This window comes from Cervus elaphus, chromosome 14 (assembly GCF_910594005.1).
Source record: "Cervus elaphus chromosome 14, mCerEla1.1, whole genome shotgun sequence".
In the NCBI taxonomy this organism is placed as follows: domain Eukaryota; kingdom Metazoa; phylum Chordata; class Mammalia; order Artiodactyla; family Cervidae; genus Cervus; species Cervus elaphus.
Genome location: NC_057828.1, coordinates 63,471,405 through 63,497,383, shown reverse-complemented (window position 1 = coordinate 63,497,383; position 25,979 = coordinate 63,471,405). Strand labels below are relative to the sequence as shown.

General features: G+C 34.7%; 1 protein-coding gene across 1 annotated transcript in view; it reads right to left on the bottom strand.

Moving 5' to 3' along the window:
* The window catches only part of XPR1 (xenotropic and polytropic retrovirus receptor 1), a 200,392-nt gene that overhangs the window by 33,071 nt on the left and 141,342 nt on the right, over nucleotides 1–25,979 (bottom strand). Inside the window, exons 5-11 of the mRNA XM_043923014.1 lie at nucleotides 25,636–25,785; nucleotides 25,285–25,368; nucleotides 22,811–22,892; nucleotides 14,923–15,113; nucleotides 14,538–14,717; nucleotides 8,907–9,078; nucleotides 7,302–7,496 (exon numbers count right to left, since the gene is read on the bottom strand). Of these exons, the coding sequence (XP_043778949.1) occupies nucleotides 7,302–7,496; nucleotides 8,907–9,078; nucleotides 14,538–14,717; nucleotides 14,923–15,113; nucleotides 22,811–22,892; nucleotides 25,285–25,368; nucleotides 25,636–25,785 (1,054 nt within the window). The remainder of the gene's footprint in view (nucleotides 1–7,301; nucleotides 7,497–8,906; nucleotides 9,079–14,537; nucleotides 14,718–14,922; nucleotides 15,114–22,810; nucleotides 22,893–25,284; nucleotides 25,369–25,635; nucleotides 25,786–25,979) is intronic.

The following is a 25,979-nucleotide window of genomic DNA, read 5'->3' as shown; positions in this document are numbered from 1 at the left end:
AAGCATGCATCTCCCAGCTGTGGCAAGAATTTTGCTAAGTCAGTTTACAGAGAACCTTTTACCCTCAATATCTCATCAAATTCCTCATCCTCTACCCTTGGCATCTGATCACCCTGGTCTAATTTCAGCAAAAATCCTGTGTAGTCAGTTTAGCCAGAATCCTCCCTTTTAGTGTTTCCTTTTAGCAATTTCCACTCAGTGACCACTATGCTGCTCCTTGCCTATAAATCCCCACTTGTCCATTCTATATTCAGAATTGAGCCCAGTTCTGTACTGAGAGCTCTTTTCCTCTACTGTAACAGTTCCTGAATAAAATTTACTTTTGCCACATTACCGTTCAGCTCTGATTCTAACACCTCAAAATGTTGCTACGAAGATTAAATAAGTCAACACATGTTAAATGCTTAAAATTGCTTAAAAGGATGTTAGTGCATAGAAGTTTTCAGTAATTATTATCTTTAAATAATATCATTATTCTTCATTTTCAAGTGCTGTGGGTCATTTTTTACAAGTTACCATATAAACTCACTATAATTGAATTATTCGCCTACTGCTGGACATTTATTAGACTACTTTCATTTTTTACTATACAATGCTGTGAACATACATTCATATTCACCCATTTCTCTAATCACTACCTTAGGAAAAAGTTATGGAAAGGGACTTACTAGGTCAAAAGGTATGAATGATTTTAATACTCTTGACAGAATTACCAAATTGCTTACCAATTCAATCAACAGAATGAGTGTCCATTTCTCTACATACCTGCCAGCAAAGGGCATCATCATGTCTTTGATTAAATATGATTTCAATTAGCATTTCTTCTGCTTTTAGTGAAGTAGAACATTTTTCATATGTTTATTAGTCATGCTTATTTATTCTGAAAAATTATGTTTATATCCTTTCCAATTAAAAAAAGTCAGTTAAAATTGATTTCTGTTTTTGTTGTGATTAGATTACAGATTAAAAATTTCCATTCCCTTCTTCTGTGACTCTTACTCATTGATGTTGCATTTAATAATTTGCTTTGGCTGTTCAGGATGGGCAGACTCCTTTAACCTCAGCTATATGACTTGCTTTGGCCAATGGGAGGCTAGCAGATGTGAGGAAAGCAAAGACTTAAAATGTGTTTGCGCAACAGAACTGTTTCTGTTAGCACCACTTGAAAAGCTTTTCCTTGGGTAATTGCTGTCCCCTTGGCTGGGGCCCCAAAATGAACAAACATACAACCAACTCAAACCCAACTTTCAGGGAAGCACCAAAAACCCAATGAAAATGGTGGTGTGAAAGCCATGCAATCCAGCTGAGTCTAATTTAGTTCCCAACAATTCCCAGCTGACCTACAGATAAAAAGGAGAATAAATATCTACACATAGATAAAGAATAAATTACTGCTGTTTTAAGTTGCTGAAGTTTGGGGTGGTTTAACATGCAGCAATATCTGATTAGTACACTTACGGTATTATACTATGAAACTCTGAAAGAAAGAGATCATATATAATCTACTACTTGTATTCCCTAGAGTAACATATACCGAGCAGGAACTTAAAGCCTTGTAACTCATTTGGCTCCTCACTTTTTCCTTTTTTTTTCTGCTGAAAATACCTAAGAACAGTAACTTTTCTCAATTTTATACTTTTCACTAATAACAGTCTCATATAAAATTATACATAAGATAAATAATCTATAAGTTAAAATTAAAAATTTTATTTGCAAGTAATTGTCTTTAAATTCCTTTTAATTAGACACATTGCTCCATAAACTGAGTTCATAATTTTGACCTCTCTTTTAAACATCACAGATCCTCTACTAGTATCTAAATAACAGAGATTGTTTTTAAACTTTAAATTTTTATGCATGAGTATTTCAAAAGCAACACAATTTACACAGAAGTGCTAACAAATTACATCAGTTAAAAGAGCAACTAAGAAAACAAAAAGTAATTAGAGAAAAGACAACAAAAATGGCATCAAAGTATAAGTGTTTTTCTAAAAAGCTTTTTCTTTTAAATGACAAAGATGATACAAAAATATAATCTATTCAAATCTATAATTAATATTTTAAAAACAATTTAAGGTAAAAAGAGATTGTTAGTGTAATATTTATAAAACCATTTAAAATCAGCACAATGCCGAGTAGATGAAAGTTACTCAAGAAATACTGTTAAAGTCAATTTAACAATCAGAAACAAACAATATCTCATATTTGATTTTATAGCATCCAGCAAGATTTAAGCTAATGCTCACAAATGGTGAATTCTAAAATAATCTGTCTCTTGTCTGCCTTATTAGTCAGGCTAGAAAAATTACAGCAACATGTATCCAATTTCAAAAGGGTTAAAGATTTGAGCTACTTTCAACATTAAGTCCAAAATGAAAGCAATTATTCAAATGAGTGGTTTTTTAAAAGTTTGTTTATGTCTTTAAAAAGTTAATGAAACAAAAGTTTCCCCAGAGATTAAAAAAACAACAACACTAAACTGTGTTTCTATTATAATGCAACAAGACTAAAATTTGGAAATTCTGGCATAGAAGTCTATTATTCAGGGTGGAAACAGGGTAACCAACAGGCCATACCCGGGGAGAGGAAGCACTTCAGGACTATGTGTGCTCACCCAGAACAATGAAAGGACTCTGCACTGAAGGCGCTGAACTACTGCTGAGGAATCCTCGTGAGGGGCCACAGCGCGCCTTACAGAATGCTAAAGACGACAGGCCCTAGAAGATATGAGGGATCTGGGCACTGGAAAACCACGGGGCAAACAAATACAAATGAACTCAGCTTTTAAGTGAGTAGAGAATATCTCTTTCCCAAGTATTTTTAAATGTGTTATAGTAAATGCTAACAAATGCTAACAAAAATGTCTAAAGTAAAATATGAAATATTTTTAAAAGAACTTTTTTATCCTTCTATGTATTCAGAGAACAGCAAAGAGCAAAATCTACTAAGAATTTATAAATATTTTAGAATGTTAGAAACTGTAAATGAAAAACAGAAAATCTAATGAAGTACTCTCACTGCATCAATGGATTAGAAATAACAACATAATGGGTTTTTCTATTATTGTACCTCCCACTGGCTTTTCCTAGCCAAGGCCAAGAAACCCCAAGAACACACAAAAACCATTTACAACACCTTCCTGTCTCCTCTACTCCCAATTCCAACAAAAAAACTTGTAGGAATGGCTTCTAATTTAGGCTTGTAATGAAAAGTGGATTCTTAAAATAAGATTGGCTTTGAGCGTTTCTAAAATCAGTGATGGAAAATAAAATATACTGACACACTTAAAGTGTGTTTCCTTCTTACTACAAGGGAGGGCTAGCTGCAGTATTATCATACTTCCCTCACTTGAAAAAAATGGTTTTAAGTATAAAGTTAATTCTTGTGCATCCATTTTTACAAACCATGAAGCATAGGACATAACCTTTGGCACAACCTTGAAAATGCCCCCAATAATGCTGTTACTATGGTAACTCTTGTAGGCTAGTTCTCTGAAAGGACTCAGATTCCTGAGTCTGAACAAGGTTACCTCACCATTTTCTACACTTCCCCCCCCTCAGAAAATGTGTCCTTTGCAATAATACATATACATTCAATAGAAAAAGATCTACATCATTAACCATACAGAATCTGTTCTTTTAGCTCAATGATCATTTCTAAAGTCTCTGCTTTCTGGTATCTTTTCGCTTGGAATACTGTCCAAGCAAACAAGAGAAATCAGATTCTACTTCTGATCACCATTTAATGTCAAATTTTCTGTCAAAGATTACTTTGAATTGTCTTTTTGGTAAAAAGAAAAATTAGTGATAAAAATATTTAATATGTAGCAACTATAATGTTCTTTTAATAGAAGTATATAAACTGTTCTGCACTGTTTTTTTTTAATTTAAGGGATATGGTTGGGCTATACAACCAATGCTCTCTCTAAAAAATGCTTGTGTGTTTAAAAATTTGTCTGTGGGCACATGAATCAAATTCAGTCAGTAAACAGCTATTACTTGAACAAAAGACCAAACACATTCATAATTGATACCTGGTACAATACCCCAACCATACACATGCAAAGTGATCATAAGTGTCTCTTTTAAAAAGATTTCCATAAAGGAAGACACATATAAACCAGCTCTAGGCAGTGAAAGTAAAAGTGTTAGTCGCTCAGTTGCAACCCCATGAACTGCAGCCGGCCAGGCTCCTCTGTCCATGGAATTCTCTAGGCAAGAATACTGAAGTGGGTAGCCATTCCCTTTTCCAGGGGATCTTCCCGACCCAGGGATCGAACCCAGGTCTCCTGCATTGCAGGCAGATTCTTTACCATCTCAGCCACCAGGGAAGCCCCAATAAAACATACCTGCAAAGCACAATAAGTTGATGCACAACAACAAAAAGTTTTGACTGAAGTTAACATACTTAAGTATACCCCTGTGTAAATACCTCACTTTTCAGTTTTAATTCTGCATTAGGGCTTCCCTGATAGCTCAGCTGGTAAAGAATCCGCCTGAAATGCAGGAGACCTGGGTTTGATACCTGGGTTGGGAAGATCCCCTGGAGAAGGCCATGGCAACCCACTCCAGTATTCTTGCCTGGAGAATCTTCACGGACAGAGGAGTCTGGAGGGCTGCAAAGAGACTGAAACGACTGAGCGACTAAGCACAGCACAGCACAGGTAAGAATTAGTAAATCCTCATTAACAGAGGAGCCTGGTGGGTTATAGTCTATGGGGTCTCAAAGAGTCAGACACGACTGAGAGACTAAGCATGTGAGATAAGGGGTTAACATACAAAATATACAAATAACTCATACACCTCACCATCCAGAAAAACGCACCTATTTTAAAAATGGGCAGAGGTCCTGAACAGATATTTTTCCAAAGAAAACATCCAGATGGATGTCAGGCAAAAGAAAAGATGTTCAGCATCACTAATCATCATGGAAATGCAATTCAAAACCACAATGACTTATCACCTTATGTTTGTCAGAATGACTATTACCAAAAAGACAACAAATACCAAGTGTTGGAGAGGATGTGGAGAAAAGGGAATCCTTGTGCACTGTAGGTGGAAATTTAAATTGGTACAGCCACTAAGGAAAACAGTATGGAGATTCCTTAAAAAAATAAAAACAGGAATACCACACAACCCAGCAAGTTCACTTCTGGGAATTTTTCTGAGGAAAACAAAAGCACTAATTTGAAAAGACATATGCACCACTGTGTTCACTGCCTCATTAGTAACAGCCAAGGTATGAAAGCAGTCTAAGCATCCATCAATAGAAGAATGGATAAAGATGTGGTATATGCACAGAATGGAATATTATTCAGTCATAAAAAATGAAATCTTGCTACTTCTCATAACACGAATGGTCATAGAGGGTACTGCTGCTGCTGCTGCTAAGTTACTTCAGTCATGTCTGACTCTTCGCGACCCCAGGGACTGCAGCCTACCAGGCTCCTCCGTCCATGGGATTTTCCAGGTAAGAGTACTGGAGTGGGGTGATAGAGGGTATTATGCTAAGTGAAATAAGTCAGATAGAGAACGGTAAATATTGTATGATTTCACTTGTAAGTAGAACCTAAAAAAAAACAAACCAAAAAAAAGAACAAATATAACAAAACAGAAGTAGACATATATACAGAGAACAAACTGGTGGTTGCCAAAGGGGAGGTAGGGGACGGGATGAATGAAATAGGTGTGGGAGACTAAGAGGTATAAACTTCCAGTTATAAAATAAGTAAGTCATAAGGATCTAATGTACAGCATAGGGAATATAGTCAGTAATACTGTAATAACTTTATATGGTGATAGCCAGTAACTGGACTTATTATGACCACTTTGTATAAAAATACTGAACCACTACAATATACACCTGAAACGAACCTAATATTGTTAAGTAAAAAAAAAAAGAATAACTATTAAAACATACTGGGAAGCCACCAAAAGCAGGCAAAAAGCCTGAGCTTACTTTGGAAAGACACTGGCAATAAAGAGTAAAAATTCTGAGTTTGTGGCTTTTTGCCTAGAGGGTATTCCCAATACCCCTTCTACTCCAGTACAGAAATATCAGTCTTACTGCCTACAGGACAGAGTCAGGGTTGATGGAATGGCTGGCAATTTAGAGGAGTAATCCTTGAAGGAAGAGACCTGCAGAAAGGCTAAAATACACAATTGAGTACACAATGTTAAGTATCCCAGGCCAACAAACAAGCATGTACAACGGAGAGTCTGAGGAGCTAGCCAACAGTAAGTGCACATGAGAGAGGAGTTATAAAAGGAAAAAGTAAGGGAGCTTTAGGATATGACTCTTTCACTGAGGTACTTAGTTAAATTATATCATTTAACAAGAGTACCTCTTCTTAGTGGTAAAATTATTGGCTACATTATCAATATTACTGCAATCACGGAATCTACTGCAAAAAGTGGAAGTATCAATAAGGTGTTCTATTGGACCAAATCTCAAGTTTTTAAAAAAAAAAAAATCACCCTAATCTTTCAAGACCATCAGACACACAGCAGCACTTCTAGAGCACTAGGCAGGGCTCCTAAATACAGCATCTCAATTAAACACCACCAGAAAAAATTTTATCAAGCTATCTAAAAATAACTATAGTCATTTCAACTGGTAACGTTTCTTTAGATGAGAGTGCAGCTTCTAAGGTGTAGGCTGACACTGATTTAAACAAAGAAGGAAGGCATTTTAGTAAAAGCAAGTGAGATCTTTGATTGACAGTTCTTAGAAGAAGGTTAAAAATTCAAAAGGAGCGACTGCATGTGGCTCAGAACCTAAAAGCCTTTTTCTCCTCCCAACAGAAGAACAGTCTCAAGTAATAACTAGTTGCCATGGAGATAAGAAACTAGAGAGATCAGAGAACTCAATTTGCAGTTAAATAGGCTGGAAACAAACGCTACTACTTGGTGAAGGGAAACGAATAAAAATATACATGGCTGCCAGAGGGAATCTTTTTCACCTAGCATTTCCCAACCTCATTAATGAACAAGAAGTCTAAAAAACCAAATGAAAATCCAAAGTGTCTTGGATTGAACCCATTAAATAAACATAATTCAGGATTTCAAACATTATCACAAATCCTTCCTATTCTGTATGACTTTGATTCTTTTCAATGGTACTTGTTAGTAAATACTGGAATGAGGCTAAAATTGTGTTCAAGGACAAACTACTATAACTGAGGGGACTGGAAATTCAATGGGGAAAAAAAGCATGACAAATGGAAAGGTAACCAGATTAAGAAACAGATTCAAGTGGTGAAAATCTGGATTTTGAAAAATCTTTTCACAACCATTGAATACCTTTGTGAGTGCTGTAAAGAGCTGCAAACGTCACCGTGAAGAAAGTCGTGGAGTATTTCCCAGCATTAACTAAATGAGGAAAGGCTCTTTTTGTGTCTCGGTATCGGCGCAGGCACTGGATGAAGCGAAGCCAAGCAGGAATGCACTGAACAACAGCCCGCACACCATATGAATATTTGTGGCAAATTTCTGGTTCTGTGAAGATTTCAAAGAAGAAAAGATTACAATTAAAAAAAACAACTTGTTCACATCATCTAGTCATATACTGCATATACTGTAACCATTAGGAAGTCTTTAAGAGCAGAGAACCTGCTTTTCAGAATCATTTTTTTTTTTTGCAACTATTATATTAAACTTTTTAGTGATCGGTAAGCTGAGGAGAGAAGGTAAAATACACAGTGGGAGCTTATAAAAATCTGCCCACTCAGATTTACAGTTTTGTAATCCATGCCTTTGTGTGCGTGCTCAGTCGTGTCTGACTCTTGTGACCACACAGACTGTAGCCCGCCAAGCTCCTCTGTCCATGGGATTCTCTAGGCAAGAATACTGGAGTGGGTTGCCATTCCCTTCTCCAGAGGATCTTCCCAGCCCAGGGATTGAACCCAGGTCTCCTGCATTGACAGGCGGATTCCTTACTGTTGGAGCCACCTGGAAAGGCCCCTTTGTAATCAGCTTTGTACACTGTACACTCCTCTAGAGGAGTGTAGTAAAACTATAAGACAGAAGTTGAGTACACTAATCAAAGAGGAAAAAAATTAGTGAGCTCTGTAACCTGGAACATCTGGAAAACCTACAGATGTCACTGTTGATGACAGTCAATTTTATGAACTTCAAACCACTACAACATATCCATTATGGGTTGTCCACACTCTTGTTCTTTAAAACAAAAGAAACAAACAACAGCAGCAACAACAACAACAAAAAACAAAGGGCAGAGTTTACATTTTTAAAATGAGAAGAACAGAGTTGGTAAATCAATTTTCTTCAAATTCTGGAAATATATCATAGTGGCTCCACATATAACAGAGTTGTGATTTGCTGGAAGTCAATGAAAATCTGTGTTGGCCCTGGCATCATTAACTTTCATTAGTCAGATGTTACATAATCTGTCTAAATTTGGTCTTCATCATTAAGGCAAAATTCCCTAACTAGAATACCTGGCATAAGCGATAGTAAGAGTGACAAAAAGAGCCAAAAGGAAAACAAGGAGGTCTCCAATAAGAACTAAAAAACAACCTCTAATGACTTGCTCAAAGCACTTGATCTAATTTCTAAATAATCAGTATTTTTGATCATCATAAAGCAATACTGTGATGGCAATTGTTGACACTAGAGCATCTGTGATATAATTACTGATGTACTAGAAGTTTTTTAGCTTTAGAATTCTTTAAATGTAAGTTGTAAATCTCCTGGCAAATGAGTGGCTAAAATTATATAATTTAAGAGCCAAATTATATCGGATAAAGATACTGCTAAAACAGTGCCAAGTACATTTAATTAAGTTTGTAATATTATTGGATGAGCTTAAATTTCTCAGTTATCATTCCCAATATTTCTTGGTTTACACTGGCAGTTCAGTAGTGTGGATGCACATTCATACCCTACCTTCTGACTCATTTGGCAACAGGCCCTCACTTTCGTCCCATTTGAGCTCAAAGCTGTAGAAGCAGATCATGTACTCCAGGTCCATTAGTATCACGGACAGGCTGTTCAGCTGGTCGGCCAGCCAGAAATCAGCAAAGCCTACCTTATGGAAGGGGGCTGTAAACACTCGGAACTAGGAGAAAGAAAAAAAAAACAGAAAACAAAGAAACAAGAAAATTCATATTAAATATATCTAATTTGTGTCTGACTCTGAAGCATGATTTAGTTGATGAAATGTAAACCAATGAACCAATCACAAACACAGGGTACCTGGCAACAATAGTTAGGTTCAAAATTAGTAATGAAAAGAATGAGTTGAATAGATCACTAAGAAAGAAATTAAAAGGGTGGGGCGGGGGGAAGGCAAGAGCAAGAGTCAAAAAACAGAAAGCAGAGAGGTAGGAAGAGCTGAAGTTGAAAGCAGAGAGAATGGCAGAAATGCACTGAGAGGACATTTACCATTAAGGTCTAAGATAAATTTGCTGGAGACCCATGTGCTATGATTATTTCTGGAACATTCTCCCATCTTAGCTAACTGAATACAAAAATCTTCTTTGCCTACAAAAGGTAGGAAGGGAAAGATAGTACCTCGGCTAAAGTATGTCTTATTCCCTAACCAAAGTCACTTTCGTTTCGCTAATGCCATGGCAATGATCATAACTGTCTTGAAATTATGTCATAAAAACCAGCCCACACCCCACTATTATGAAAACAATGATAAATAAATTCAGGTTATATGTCTTGAACACTAACCCATGTGGTGTATTTTTCTCATGATGCATTTCTTATAATCCATTAACTATAACAAATTCTATGTGCTAGGTGTTATCTATATCCCCATTTTACAGAAGATAATGCCTTTTAACCCTATTTTGCAGAAGCCTGTTTACCACTGCAAAGGAAAATCCTGGCATCGCAGAGGGAGGAGTTAGATACTTCTCACCAGAAAGAGGCTCAAACTGTACCAACTTGCCTTGAAAGGCCTTGAGTGAAGTGAAGATGGGCTGAAGGCAGCTTTGCTTCTTACCCTGTTAGACACTTTCTATCTCACACAGGTGAAAATGAACTCCTAAAAGACAGAATTCTAAGCAACTGTTTTGAGAAAATGAGTTTACAGCTCCCCTGCCATCAAGGTATTTACTAGACATATCCAGCCTGGGAGACTACAGCCCTCTTCTCTCAGACTTGGCTGGTTCTTTCTATCCTTTCTCTAAATAATTTCTTTGATTATTCCAGGGAAGCAATAAACGGTTTTGTTATAAATCAATCCTGGGCAACAGCTATCCTGGAGCTTTAAAAATTAGAGCAGGGGTCTGCAGGATACAATATAGGCTTTAAAACATTACTTTCCAGAGCTGACCTATCTTGAGTCCATGGTTTAACCTTTTGATCACTTGCTTACTCTTTCAGTAAGCTAGAATAGATACTATCATCTGCAACCATAAGCTCCAGATACAGCAAACTTTTTTTTTTTTGCAGGGTAGGGTGGGGTAGGAGGTGTTAGGGATTGAGATGTTAATCATTTATGCACAAAGAGGTTCTGGCACCAGTTTGTATAATATTTTAAGAAACTCTAGGTATAGAATGGATTTAAAGGATTCCAAGAGACAGAAACAAGAGAACAAGTTATGATGTAACAGCAAAGGATCAGGAAGTTTAACTCAGTCTCTAGTCGTGAACTTTTTTGTGAAACGTGGACTTTTGTGAAACTGGTAGCCTAGAGCAAATTTCTCATTTCTCACTGACATGAGACAGACTACCATTAACTGTCACAACCTGCCAAACCTAGCCTTATAACCTGGCTATTAGAGAAAACCTCTGTAAGAGCAGAAAGGTAGGAAGGTGTATTAAATAAGAAACAAAGAAACAGAGGGATGGACTAGGAAAGGAAAGGAGTAGCATAAAATAGAAACTGGGAGGAAGGGAAAAATTACAGAAGAGAGAAGATGAAAAAATAAAGAAAGGAGGGAGTGGTTAATGTTTGTATAGGAGAACCAATGAACTTAATCATAGTCATTCATGCATTTAACAAAGATTCATTAAGTATTTATTATATGTCAAGCATTGTGAAGGTACTGAATAAATAAAACATGGCCTGTATCACCCACAATCCCTTTGGGCAAATAAACACCAAAAGAAATACTGACAGCACCATGTAGTAACTGCTATTACAGACAGGCAAACGAAATACCCTGGAAATATTTAAAAAGAAGTGAGCAAGTAGTCTGGTCAGAGGTGTAGTGAGCAGAGATGAAGATGAAAATAAACAGAACATAGTTAATTCCCTGATAAGTCAGGCCCTAACACATGGTCAAATTCATCTTAGATTTCTCTGGATTCCCCCTTTTAAGTGAGAATTCTCCTTCCTTTCTTATTATGGCTAAGGTCTTTCAACTTCTACTTTGCTTTGATTTTAATTAAAATAACGGAGAAACAGTATTAAGAAAGCGAAAACAATCTGGATATCTGATGTTTTACCCGCATACACAAAAAGGCAACTAATAAGTTACTACAAAGAATATATGTTAACATCATCTTTGAATTAATGTAGACAAACAGTTAAGGAGATGAAATCTTAATTTCTACTTATAGATAATCACATTCTTTCAAATCTGATTTTAAGATTTCATTAGTTGATCCACTAATCAAAGTTAAACATCTTATATAAAATCTACCAGGTCTGTTAAATGGTAGTGTTTAAAAACACAGGTTATGGACCCAGAATGCCTGAGCTTACATCCCATCTCCATTACATCCTGGCTGTAGGACCCTACTTAAGTTCTTTGAACTTAGGTTTCCTCATTATAAAATGTGGATTAATAGTAGTTCCAATCTCATGGTTTATTAAAAGGAATAAAATAATTGATGAGGAGGGCATGGCAACCCACTCCAGTATTCCTGCCTGGAGAATCCCATGGACAGAGGAACCTGACAGGCTATATATAGTCCACGGGGTCGCAAAGAGTCAGACACAACTGAGCGACTAACACACACAAAATAACTGATACACATAAAAATGCCCAGACAATGCATTATTAAATGAGAACATTTCTGTACTTATACCAGAGATATATGTAAAAATTTTATTATACAACTAAAGAAAATATTAGAAAAACCAATTCCAAAATAATATAGGAAAATATTCTTAATTTAAAAACTTCATGCAGCCTTCTATAAGAATAAGTTGATATCTTTGTTTAGAAAATCTGAAGCATTTTTTTATGCTTCCTAATTGGATTACAATGAGGACAAATACAGATCTGGATAGAGGATATATGAACTAATGAATGTGAAGAAACTGTTATTAGTTTGACATGTAATACTAATATCAAAACAAATCAATTTCTTAAAAATCGGGGAGAGGAATAACATATCAATTCAAATTAAAATATGAATATAAATGGTACCCAGTGCCTACCACTATGGCCAGGTGACATGTTCTTTTTCCATGAAAAATTAAAGAAAAAAACAGGAAAGGGAAATGCAGTTTACTTTAGGATGAAGCTTTCAAAATAGCTGTATCAGGGAAACATAACTACCATAGAAACATTCTTGTTAATTCACTAGAAATAAATCTAAGAGTAAATTTTCTCAGTGAGATTTGAATTAAAAATAGGTCAATAGGTCAATTAATATTAAAATAATCTATAAATGCTTTTACTATTTACAATTATTACAAATACAACAAACCACAATGCTTCTTTCTGTATGTCACTGCTTCTGACAGTATATTTTACTATTCTCTTATTTCTTCTTCTAATATTACTGCCAATCTATTCCATCAACAAGTTCTCATTTATTAACACACAACAGATGCACAGATAAATATCTACTCAATGGGGAATCATTCTACTAATAAGAATAACTGGTCATGCATGAATCATAGCAGCTTCCTATTTAAACAAAGAAGGATGCACTGGGGAAATGCTCACTTAGCACATAATGTACACAACTGAACTATTTTGTTATTGTAATGATGCAATCATATTAACACATGAATTTTCTAAGTCTTCCAAATCTCATCTGAAATAACTTTATAGAGATTTCACAATAATTTAGGAAGGAAAAATAGGTGTTTATAATTTTGAAGTTATTTCCTTGTAACCAGAAGAATATTACATTTTTATGAAAATAACACAAAATCCAGAAATAAAATGACGACCTCAAAATAACAAAGGTAATCTAATATTGTTGTAGAAACTGGAAATGATTGATTTTTAGTACAAATTTCCAATGAGAAAAAAAAATGACCCAAATTTTTGTCTTACAAAAAAAATTCCTCTAAAAAGCATGTTTTTCTAGATGATGACAAAACACATTAAAGGTGATGATATGACTTATTACACACCTCAATAGCTAAGTTCCACACTCAGAATACAAACTTAAAATTAGACCCAGTGGTGCTATACTTAAAGGGAATGATTTGCTATTTATTTATATTCAATAAAGTTTGTGGAAAAGACAGAGACTCTTAATTTGTGATATACAAATAAATACAAATAAATGAACAATCAACTTGGGGAGAAGGGAAATCAAGATCTGGCCCATTTTCTTTTCCATATTGCTATAAATACTTATGTTGGAACATAGGTTGCTTTTAATTTGTTTAGTGCTTACTATGTTTTTTTAAGAGAAAGGTCATATTTTATATCTTTAGATATAAAAAATTTAGTTAATGCTATATGTAAAGAGTATACTGCTTAGCACAACAACAAAAATTCTGCTAACCCTAAGGGGCATACAAAAGGAAAAAGAAAAAAAATTATAGTTTTCAAGGCAGTATTATTTCACAAGGTTAAAAAAAAAAGTGAGACAGTAATTATGGGAATTTTGAAAGTTTGTGGAAACTGGCCAATTACTAATTTTCACTCTACTGTTAGTTGTATTTTATAATCTATGAAATAATTATATTAAAACATTCTCGACTGATTTTCAAAACAGAGCTGGTTAAATTTGAGAGTAAGCAGGAGTTCCTTCCCAGAGCAATCTTTACAATATCCCAAAATGTAAAATATAGCTACCATTTTTGCAGGAAATTTCATATCCTAATGCTAAGACTGCTTGATTTTGAGATTAAGAAATAGGTAAAATGGAATTTTAAAAATTAATTTTTCAAACTAAACTTGGAGATCTAACAGGATAATCCTACTGCTTTTAGAGACCCAATACTTCACAAAATAAAAATATTTGATGACTTATGGTAATTTAACAGGTATATAATAGTTTAACCACTTGAAAAAAAGGAAACGAAGTTCTACATGTTATCACAGTTGATTAAGTAATCTGTATAGTAAAATAATTAATTATGAATTATTATCACTTTCCAATATCACTGTAATATCTCGACACTCTACTCCATTATGGAGGGAAAAAAAAATACATGAGTGCTTTCCTTGGGGCCACTGTACTGCACAACATGAGGTGTACCAGTTACACTGTGTTCTTTGCTTCTGGAGCTGGGGTACCACTCATTTAAACTACAATGTGAACATGACTTCTGAAGTTGGGTAATACAGGAGTTTTGTTTTCATTCTGGAAAAAGCCAATGATCAATATATCACTCTAAAAACGAAACAAAATTTCTGGACTTACCAGAAGTTTAAGCAGCCAAAACCGGGATTTATAATAGAAAGTTTTGGTGGGGTTGATGAGAAAGAAAGCCATAAATCCATAAAGGGCAAGTGGGTACACATATGTGGGGATGACACTAATTGGAGCAAAGAAGCATGCCAGAAGGCTCAGGCACCACAATATCCCAAGGAATCCAGCAATCTGATAAAGGATGAGAAAGACAAAGAAAATTATTTTTATTTTTACCGTTACATAGAAAATCTTTAATAAAACAAAGATAAGAAAAATGGTTTAATTATTACATCAATAATCCCCTTCAAATAGAAAATAGAGTTTAGTACCCACTAAACCAGCCACATAGCTAATGAAAACTGTATTCATAGGATATTATATCTGGTTTGATTACCTCAAAGAGATGCTGATGAGACAAATTGCTTCTTGGATTAAGTTCAAAGATGAGCACATGATTTACTCCAGCCTGTCTCCAACCATACGTGTTGATGCCCAGTAGAAAAAGGAATTCAATCAGAAGAAAGCCACCCCGATAGATTCTTATCAAGGGCCATATATTTCTATCTGTTTCAAGTTTAAATATAGCTGAAAGAACATCAATTAACTGGTTAGTCAGGAAATCTGCAACATGTCCTTTAACTGTCTTTTCTCTTCTCAATGATATAGCCCTGGCAGAGGAATTTTTAATATTCAAAATGCAATCCTAGGTTATTTCAAGAGCCTGATAAACTTGCTTCAAGGTTCTTCTCTTCATTTCACTCTGCAAAATTCTACCAGAATAATTTTTCTGGAAAATTTGACTTTCAGCCTACTTATCCATGGTGAAATAGCTTAGAATCATCAGCTCAGCTGAGAAATTTCTGGCATGACAAAACTTCTTTGGCTTTGGTTTGGCCATCATTGAGCTGGATATAGTAACATCTACTTCAGAGTTACTATGAAAATTATAAGAAACAGTATACATGAAAGCAATGTGAAAGTTGAAATGTCATATAGATGACAACAGTATTTATAGAATGTTTATTCACTACGTACTAAGGATTGTATCTTTCCATATAACAATTTGTCTAATCTTCACAATGGCTCTGTGAGTTAAAAACCATTATCTCCATTTGATTGACAAGGAAACTACAGCACAGAGAAGTTAAATAATTTGCTCAGGGTTACCAAGCTAGTATAGGGCAGTGCCAGGATTTTAACTCAGTTTTGCTCCAAGGCCCAAACTCTTAAATTACTACATTCAACTGTCCATATGCCCATACAAATGTTCAGTATCACTACTATCCTATAGCTCTCCAATAATTATAATGTTCAAACATGTGAGCCTCACGATTCAAGTTCCTCACAATCTCATCTCCAACTCACTTCCCCCAAACTTATCCCATAGTGCCCCTAAATTAATTTTTACTGCCTGATAAATTTTATTATTGTTTGAACAAATTCACTTTTCACATCTACTTAAGTTGTTCCCTGTACTTGAAACGGCCTTGTTCCTTCTTTTGACCAATTCTATTTCTACATTATTTAAGAGTCAGATTCTCATCTGTTCATAAACTGACTGAATCAATATGTTTCATTTTGAGCCTATGTGCCAAAAATTTCAGTTTGGCAACCAATTTCTCAATTTTCCAAGTAACTATAAAATTTACTGTTAGTGCTCACTTGAAATTTTATACTTGGAGTCAAATACTATAGACCAGATTTCAAGTCTTATATTTACTAGGGCGTATTTAATTTTTCTAACTCTCCGTTTCCTTGTTGGTCAATGGGGGAGAATATCTATTCTCATAAGTTTGTTAAGAAGATTAAATCTGAACAACAAAATGGCTAAAACACTGTTTGGTCCATTATGAATATTCAGTATGTATCAGTTTCTTTTTCCTTTTACTTGATGAAAATCAATGTCTTCATTAATTTGACAAATGTTTATGGGGTGCTCATTATATATGACATAATTCTAAAACCTGGAGATTCAATAATGAGCAACAGACAAAATAACTGTCTTCAGGAAAGTTCTATTCTATATAATGTCAGATAAGAATTTTGAAGAAAACAGTAAAGGGATAAAGACTGTTAGGTGTATTTTAGGTAGGGTGGTTGGAAGATGATATTTGCAGGAACCTTAAGGAAATAGAGACTGGCTTGTGTGAAGGAAAGACAGACTGACTCATGTGAAGGAAATAAAGACTAACTTGTATGAGTATCTGGAGGAACGGAGGCTCCAAGTAGAGGGAAAGTACAAAGAACCCTAAGATATGTATAAGCCTCATGTAGTCCAGGGACAGGAAGAAGATCAGGTCCACTGTGACTGTAATGAATGAGAGGTAAAGTGGCAAAAAGTTACCTAAAGGCATATGAGGTAGGATTTGTAGTACTTTGCCAAGATTTAAGCTTTTACTCAGATGTATGAAGCAAATGAAAGGTTTTGCATATAAGTGATACAGCCAGACTAATAATTTTAAAGGGCTACTCTATCTGTCATGTGAAGAACAGATTGCAAAGGAATAAGTATGGTAACAAGAAGATTAGTTAGGTGGTTAAAATTTTTTTTAAAATGTGTATATAGTTTTATATACTGATTCCCAAGCAAAGAACACATATACATTACAACAGTCAGGAAACAAAAATAAGTGCAAATCCCAAAGAATACGCAGTTAAACTACTAGAACTAATAAATGCAGCAAAATTGCAGTCTACGAGATCAACACACAAAATTCAGTTGTCCTTACATACACCAGCAATGAACAGTCAAATGAAATTAAGAAAATAATTTCAATTACAAGAGCATACAAAAGAATAAAACATCAAGGAATAAATCTAACCAAGGAGGTGAAAGACTTGTACACTGAAAACTACAAAACAATGCTGAAAGAAATCCCATATTCATGGATTGGAAGATGCGATACCGTTCAAATGGCAATGTTACTCAAAGTACTTTACAGATTCAATACAATCTGTATCAAAATTCTAATGACTCTTTTTTTCTTTTGGCAGAAATGAAAAATTGATACTCAAATTCATGTGGAATTATAAGAGGTCCCCAGGTAACAGCCAAAACAATACTGAATAAAAAAGGTGGAGGACTCACAATTCACGATTTCAAATTTTACTCCCAAATACTACTGGAGTAAACATAGACATACAGACAAATGAAATACAGTGAGAGCTGAGAAAAAAAAATTTATACATCTATGGTTGATTGATTTTCAACAAGAGAGCCAAGACTATTCAATGAAAAAGAATATTCTCTTCAACAAATAATGCAGAGACAATTGGTTATTCACCAACTGGTTATTCACATGCAAAAGAATGAAGTTGACTCCATTCTTCACAGCATGTACAAAAATTAGTTCAAAATGGATGAATAAGCTAAATATAAGAGCTAAAACTATAGAACTCTTAGAAGAAAATATATGGGTAAACCTGCAGAACTTTGGCTGGATTGGGCAATGGCTTCTAAGATATGACACCAAAAGCATGAGTAACACAACATCAAAAACAGATAAATTGGACTTCATCAAAATTAAAAAATTTGTATATCAAAGGACATTATCAAGAAAAGAAAAAGATAATCTAAAAAATGGGAGAAAATATTTGCAAATTATGTATCTGATAAGGATCTAGTATCCAGAATATATAAAGAACTCTAGCAAATTAGCAATAAGAAGACAACTCAATTAAAAAATGGACAAAGGACTTGGACAGATATTTTTCCAAAGAAAATATACAAACAGCCAATAAGCACATGAAAAGATGTTCAATATCATTAGTCATTGAAAGTGAAAGAAAGAGTTATTTGCTCAGTTGGGTCTGACTCTTTATGACCCCATGGACTGTAAGCCTACCAGGCTCCTCTGTCCATGGAATCCTCCAGGCAAGAATACTGGAGTGGGTAGCCATTTCCTTCTCCAGGGGCTCTTTCTGACTCAGGGAATCAAACCCGGGTCTCCTGCACTGTAGTCAGACTCTTTATTTTCTGAGCCACCAAAATTACTTGGACAGACATTTTTCCAAAGAAAATACATAAACACATGAAATGATGCTTAATATCATCAGTCATTAGAAAAATGCAAATCAAAACCATATAAGTATACTACTTCAAACCCACTAGGATGGCTATAATTAAAAAAAAAAAGGAAATTCCCAAGTATTGATGAGAATGTGAAGAAAATAGAATCCTCATAAATTGCTGGTGGAAACAGAAAAAGGTGGAGCCTCTGTAGAAAATAATTTGGTGGCACCTCAGAAGGTTAAAAAGCATTATCATATAATTAAGCAATTCCACTGCTAGGTATATATTCAAAAAATTGAAAACTGGTACTCAAACAAATCCATGTATACATGTGTTCAAAGCAACAAAATTCACATTAGCCAAAAGGGAGAAACAACCCACTATAGCATATATTCAGTTTTGGTAGATACTGCCAAGTAGATCTCCTGATGTTATTCTTCTGCATTTCATGCACCATCTTCGTGCCTTTCTAACTACATCATTTCATTGGATGCTTTCAACTTTTTCCAGCATCTTTTTTTTTTTAAATATTTTGCACTTGCCTCCTCTCTAAAGTGCATTAACGCAGTTTCATTTAAACTTCAGATCATATAATTTTTTTTAAACAGTTCCTGATAGACATTTGAGACATTCTTAGAATTTTGCTATTATAAACAAAATGACAATGAATACCCTCCTTTCATACATGTCTTTGTGCTCAGGTACAAGTATGTTTATAAGATAAACTTATAAGAATAATATGTTTAATCAAACTGATTGTATTATAAATTTTTATATATATTGCCAGCTTTCTAAAGAGACTGCAACAATTAATACTCTTACCACTAGTATGCAAGTACTTGCTATTTCACACTCATATGCACTTAAAAAAAATTTTTTTATTGGAGCATAGTCGACATAAAATGTTGTGTTACTTTCTGCTATACAGCAAAGTGAATCAGTCATACGTATATCCATTCTTTTTTAAGACTCTTTTCTCACATAGGTTACTCAGGAGTACTGAAGAGAGTTCCTTGTGCAACACAGTGGGTCTTTATTAGTTATCTATTTCATAAACAGTAGTGTGTATATGTCAATCTCAACTTCCCAATTTATCCTTCTCTCCCATCCCCACCCCGGTAACCATAAGATTGTTTTTTACATGTATAACTCTTTTTCATAAATAACTTTGTTTATACCATTTTTTTTAGATTCCACATATAAGTGGTATCATACGATATTTGTCTTTCTTTGTCTGACTTACTTCACTCAATATGACAATCTCTAGGCCCATCCACGTTGCTGCAAATGGCATTATTTCATTCTTTTTTATGGCTGAGTAATAGTCCATCGTATATATGTACCACATCTTCTTTATCCATTCCTCTGTCAATGAACATTTAGGTTGCTTCCATGTCTTGGCTATTGTAAATAGTGCTGCAGCGAACACTGGGGTACATGTATCTTTTTGAATTATGGTTTTCTCCAGGTTTATGCCCAGGAGTGGGACTGCTAGATCATATGGTAGCTCTGTTTATAGTTTTTAAGCAACTACTATACTGTTCTCCATAGTGGCTGTACCAATTTACATTCCCACCAACAGTGTAGAAGGTTTCCCTCATGCACTTTTAATGATCAACCCTTAACTCTGTTCAACCAAAAAGTGAAATGTGACATATTATTATTATATCAATTAAATATAGGTTACCAGGAAACTACAAGAAAAAGTTTTTAAAAAATCTGAGCAGATAACTTTTCATCTTCATAACACTAAATATCTGGAATAGGTGAGTTTCAGACAAATTATTAAATATTAGGTCATGTCCCCTTGAGGAACTACAGCAATTATGCACACTATTTTATCATGTCAGTGTTTGAAAAAAGAATCATGCTTGTACATGCATTACTACTGCTGAGTTTCTCTCTCAATTCTCAACTCTGTTATCTTTTAAGTAACCGCTGGGAGATAAATAAGGATAGACAGCTGGCTTTAACCGTATTTATCTCACAGACACACAAAGATTAAACAAAGAAGGGTTCTGAGGGGAGAGAACATAAATGCACAATGCTAAATGCATAAAGCACACATTAGGAAACAAACCAGACTGTCTCACAAGAACACAGGCTACATATATGAAAGAAAACAAACCCCCAACATGTCCCTGAATTTAAGAAAATGTTTCAATTCAGTCACATAAAAAGAATGAAGCTTATTTATCTATTCTTTTGTCTTATTTAATGATGGTAATAATGATAACACCATGCTCATCTTGGAAAGAAAAAATTTCACACACAGAATAGTAAGGTTTTTCCTATAGAAAGAACAACTTCCATCTCATACGACATATACTTCAAATTGACATAGTATTTCACACCTATAAATGCTTTACTTATACCTCTTAGCTGATGTCTATGAACTGGTTTCAAGGTATCTTTTCATTTGTATCATCTAATACTCTTCTTCACCTTAGGTGAATTTACCACTTCTCTCCTTCAAAACTTATTCCCTCCTCTTATGCTTCACCCTCTAGAAAGGCCAACTAAATCTCTGCTCATCTGTCTCTTTCTCTTGGAATGCCTTTTATTTCATCAATGCCCAGGATAAATACCATTTCTTTAATAAAGTCTTCCCTGAAGCTCTCATTTGAAAGTAATCACTTGTTCCCTTGACCTGTTTAGAAAATACTTTCTATTTTGTAGTCTATTATTATTGTTTTAATATGTCTCAATCTCCCTTATGTAACAATAAGCTTCATGAGGAAAGTAATTCTCTTATTTATCTTAAGGTAGCAAGCCTAATCATAGATATATAAAATTTACTTGTTGAATGAATTCTCATACAATGCTGTAAATTTAAGGTATTTAACTCATTTAACAAGTGAGGAAATTGTTTTGGAGAACTTACGTGATGTCCTTAAAGTCAATTAGCAAATTAATAATTAACAAATAGTTGAGCTGGGACTGCAACCCAGGCAAGGCCTTTTGAAAATAAGTCCGTGTTTTTCCCATAACAGTTAGCTTGATAATCAATCTAGGACTAAGTTCTTTTTTATTGTAGTATTTCCATGCATTCTATGTAAGTAAACTGCATTCATCCCTAAAGATACAGAACTAGATTTAACCTGCACTGAAAAAAAAAAAAGCCACAAAAAGACACTGCTAACTATAAAGAGGCAAGAGTGGTTGCACAGAGACAAGTTCAGAAGGTTGTTGCAGTATACTAAGCAAATGGTTGTTTAGACAGGGATGGTATTGGTCGGGGTGGACAGGTTCAGAACTTTATTGAGGACAGGGCAACAGGATTTGGTGATGGATTGAAAATGAGTATGAGGGAAAAGGTTAAAGGTTTCTGGCTTGAGAAACTGGTGAGAGGTGATGCTATATGGAAGAGAAAGCGTATTTAGTGATTAAAAAAATTTGTCTATCTAAGTTTAAGATGCTTATTAGACTCTAAGTAGCCAATGAGATATCATTTCAGAGGAAAAAGTATATAAGCTTGGGAGTTATTAGCATACAGATGATAGTTTTAGCCATAGGCTTGAATAAGATCACCTAGCTAGAAAATGCATGTAGAAAGAGAAAGATTTGAACATTAAACTCAGAGGTACTCCCCAGAGAATGGGAAAAAACTGCCAGCGAAGTTTAATAAGAAAACCAGCAGAGTGTGGTTTCCCAACAAAATCAACTAAAGAAAAGGTTTCAAGGAGTGATCCACAATGTCAAATGCTGCTGAGAGGTAAGTCAAATGCTGCTAGGTGGTTTAGTAAGATTATGCCTTCCTTGTTATATCATTTCTTGACATTGGGAATGCACTTGTTTCCAATTCCTCCTACCTCTTTATAATTTTTAAATTCTATAGAATAGAATATTATATAACCAAGTTTCTTAAAGTCATATGCAAAGTAATTGTAAATAGTTTCTAGAAATGATACAAGAGAGTCTCCAAAAAGCAAAGTAAATGAGCTTGTTTAGCGCGTAAATTTTGTAATATTTATTTACTCTCATCTGTGATCAAGGGAGCTGAGGTTCCTGATAACTGAACCCTGAAAATGACGGAGAATAGAGTCATAAACTAGCAATGTTTAAGGGGTAACTATATCCAAAAGGAAAAAAAGAACCAAAATAACCAACCAACACCCACTTCCCCATCAGTTATACAAACAAAAGACTTAACCCTGACAGATTTCTCTTTCAGTAGCTTTGGCAGTTGAGTGGTAGCTTTGTTAGAAGGACAGAATATGACATAAGCAGATCAGTAAGAATAATTTAATTCAAAATTTAAACTACTCACCGGCAAGCACAAGAGTAATATTCAATACAATGAATATTCCACAAAATAGGCCAACTCTAAAAGTAGTCCATGCTGGTGCAGGCTATAGAGAGAGGGAAATGGCATTTTGAGTACAGGGCAAAATACTGAATACATTAAGCATACAGTATAATAAAATTAGTACTACAGGCCTCAAAGTCCTACAGAGAAAACAGAAATATTTTATGATGGGAATTTTCATAAATCTGAGCTGGAGAATCATCATTATCCAGTAATATTAGAATTGAGTCACCTGTTTAATTATTTTTTAGAAATACGTGTCACTAAATAAAGAAAATTAAGATCTAAAACAGCAAATTATATAAACACTGAGTTTTCTTATAAAAAAGATTTAAGTGCAATTTCATTTTTACAATGTGTACATCTTTAAATTTAGGAAGTCAGTATTACTCAATTAGAGTTCACATATTTAGTACTATATAATTAGAGACAATGGTAAAAATAAGAATACATTTCTGAGTATTTACAGTATTAAACCAGAGTAACTTCAAGTCAATTTGTAAATATATACTAGAGATTCTCAAGTGAAAGGCATTTCAGAATATCATTTCATAAGTGAAAGTGAAGTCGCTCAGTTGTGTCGGACTCTTTGTGACCTCACAGACTGTAGCCTACCAGGTTCCACTGTCCATGGGATTTTCTCGGCAAGAATACCGGAATGGGTTGCCATTTCCTTCTCCAGGAGATCCTCCCGACCCAGGGATTGAACCCTGTCTCCCGCAATGTAAGCAGACGTTTTACCATCTGAGCCACCAGGGAAGTCCCATTTTTTGGCATAAAAAGCCAATTGCTCTCGCACCATTTGTTTGACGAATTTGAAAAGATGATCCTCTCTCCAGTGAAGTGCCTTTTTGCATCTTCATTGACAATTAATTGTTCATATATTTATTGGTCTATTTTTGGACTCTTTATTCTATTCCATTAATCTATTTGCCTATCCTGACACTAATAACACACTGTCCTGATTACTGTAGTTTTAGTGTTGATACCACATAGTGTTAATCCTTCATCTTAAGTTGTTTCAAAGTTGTTTTGGCTCTTCTTGGTCCTCTGTAATTTCACATAAATTTTTAAATTTGCTTACTAGTTATTTTTAAAAAGGTCTGTTGAGATTTTGAGTTTGTTTGTGATGCATCTAACAACTTAGGAAGATGCAATATTTTAAAAATACTTGGTTTTCTAATTTCTCTCACATCTATCTTCTTTCATTTTTCTCCATCATGTTTTACAGTTTTCAATATAAAAGTCTTGCACATCTTCTGTCAGACTTATCCCTAAATATCTATATATTGATCTTGTAATCATCAACCTTGCTAAAAAACTCACTAATTAGGGCATATTAGCTGTTCTATAGACCCACTGGATTTTCTATTAGGTCCTCATGACATCGGCAAAAAACAAAACCAAAACAATCCACCAGTTTTACTTCTCTCTTTCTCATCTAATTGTCTTTAATTTCTTTTGCTTACCATACGGCACTGGCCCTAACCTCCAGAACAATGCTAAATAGAACTGGTAAGAATGAATACACATTTTTGTTCCCAGTTAGGGAGAAAGCATTCAATGTTTCACCATTAAGTATGATATCAGCTTTAGGTTTTTCATAAACACCTTAAATAGGGATGAAGAAGCTCTTTTTATTACTGATTTCCATCCCATTCTGGTCAGAAAACATACTTTCTATGATTTAAATCTTTTTAAATTTATTAGGATTTAGCTTATGACACAAAAGATATCACTTAAACTGTTTTCTGGTATAACTACTATGTAGATATCATTTGACAGATGCTTTTTTTATGCATAACTATTGCATTTTGGATGAAAGTATGTAGTAGCCCAGAATATCTGAACCCCCCCACTTTCATATCATCAAATAAATATCTCATCTTAATCATCTGCTCACACGAAGTTAGCATGTCAGAATAAAGAAGGGCAGTAGTACAGGGTAAGAAGATAAAGGTCAGAAGACATTAAAATTTATTATGAAGTAAGATCTGGCATCTGATTTTTTCAAATGAGAATAACAGTAGTAATAAGTACTCACAAACTTTGGGTGAAACATTTTTTAAAGTAATGAAACCAGTATATTTTATCACCTAACAGACTGTGTGTGTGTGTGTGTGTGTGTGTGTGTGCATGTGCATGCACGCGTGCATACACACATGCTCAGTCAGGTCCAACTCTCTGGAGCCCCATGGACCGTAGCCCGCCAGGCTCCTCTGTCCATGGAATTTTCCACGCAAGAATACTGGAGTGGGTTGCCATTTCCTACTCCAGGGGATCTTTCTGACCCAAGGAGTGAACCCTGACTTCTTGCTTCTCCTGCATTGGTAAGTAGATTCTTTACCACTAGCGCCACCTGGGAAGCCCCCTAAAAGACTGTGTTGATTATTAAATAGGTCACATGAACCAACTGAACAACTGCAAATACTAACCTGAGCAGCTCCCAAAGGGGGAACACGTAAACGTTTCATAGCTTTTTGTCTGTCACCATCTTCAAGTTCATTGGTCACTACAGCCTAAAAGACACATTGTTAAATATTTATGCAGGTTATACTAAACTTGAGTAATGCATAAATAATTCTGAACCATTTATATTAATATATATGGTATTCTGATATACTCTTGGTGAGTATATACTGAATAAAGCAAAAGGAAAAATCATGAGTAAGAATATATGTAAAGCAACTAACAACAAAAGGAGAATAAAAATGAGGAATTACCTCATTTAAAATAAGGCTTTAATGTTATCAAAAATATGTGGTATATAAGTGAGATGACTGTACCTCAGTTTCAGAGATGAGCTGGTTGATTTTCTTGCATGTATAAAATGGGGCTACTTCTACATGAGCCACTCGCCAATCTGCTCCACGAGATGTTTCCAGGATCTTGTCATGCTTTTTAAGGATTTTTCGGAACCCTGTAAAATTCAGATTCTACAGAAAGAAATAAGAAACACTACTATAATTTCTACCACTATAAGAGAAAATGAAAAACAATAAGCACTTTGCACTGACTGAGATGAATGAAGATTGAGCACCAAGGGAAATGGCAATGCTTTTATAAAAGCATTTATTATAAAAAGATAAGACTCTTCTTTCTTATTTCATTTATTCATTTCAAGGTAGTA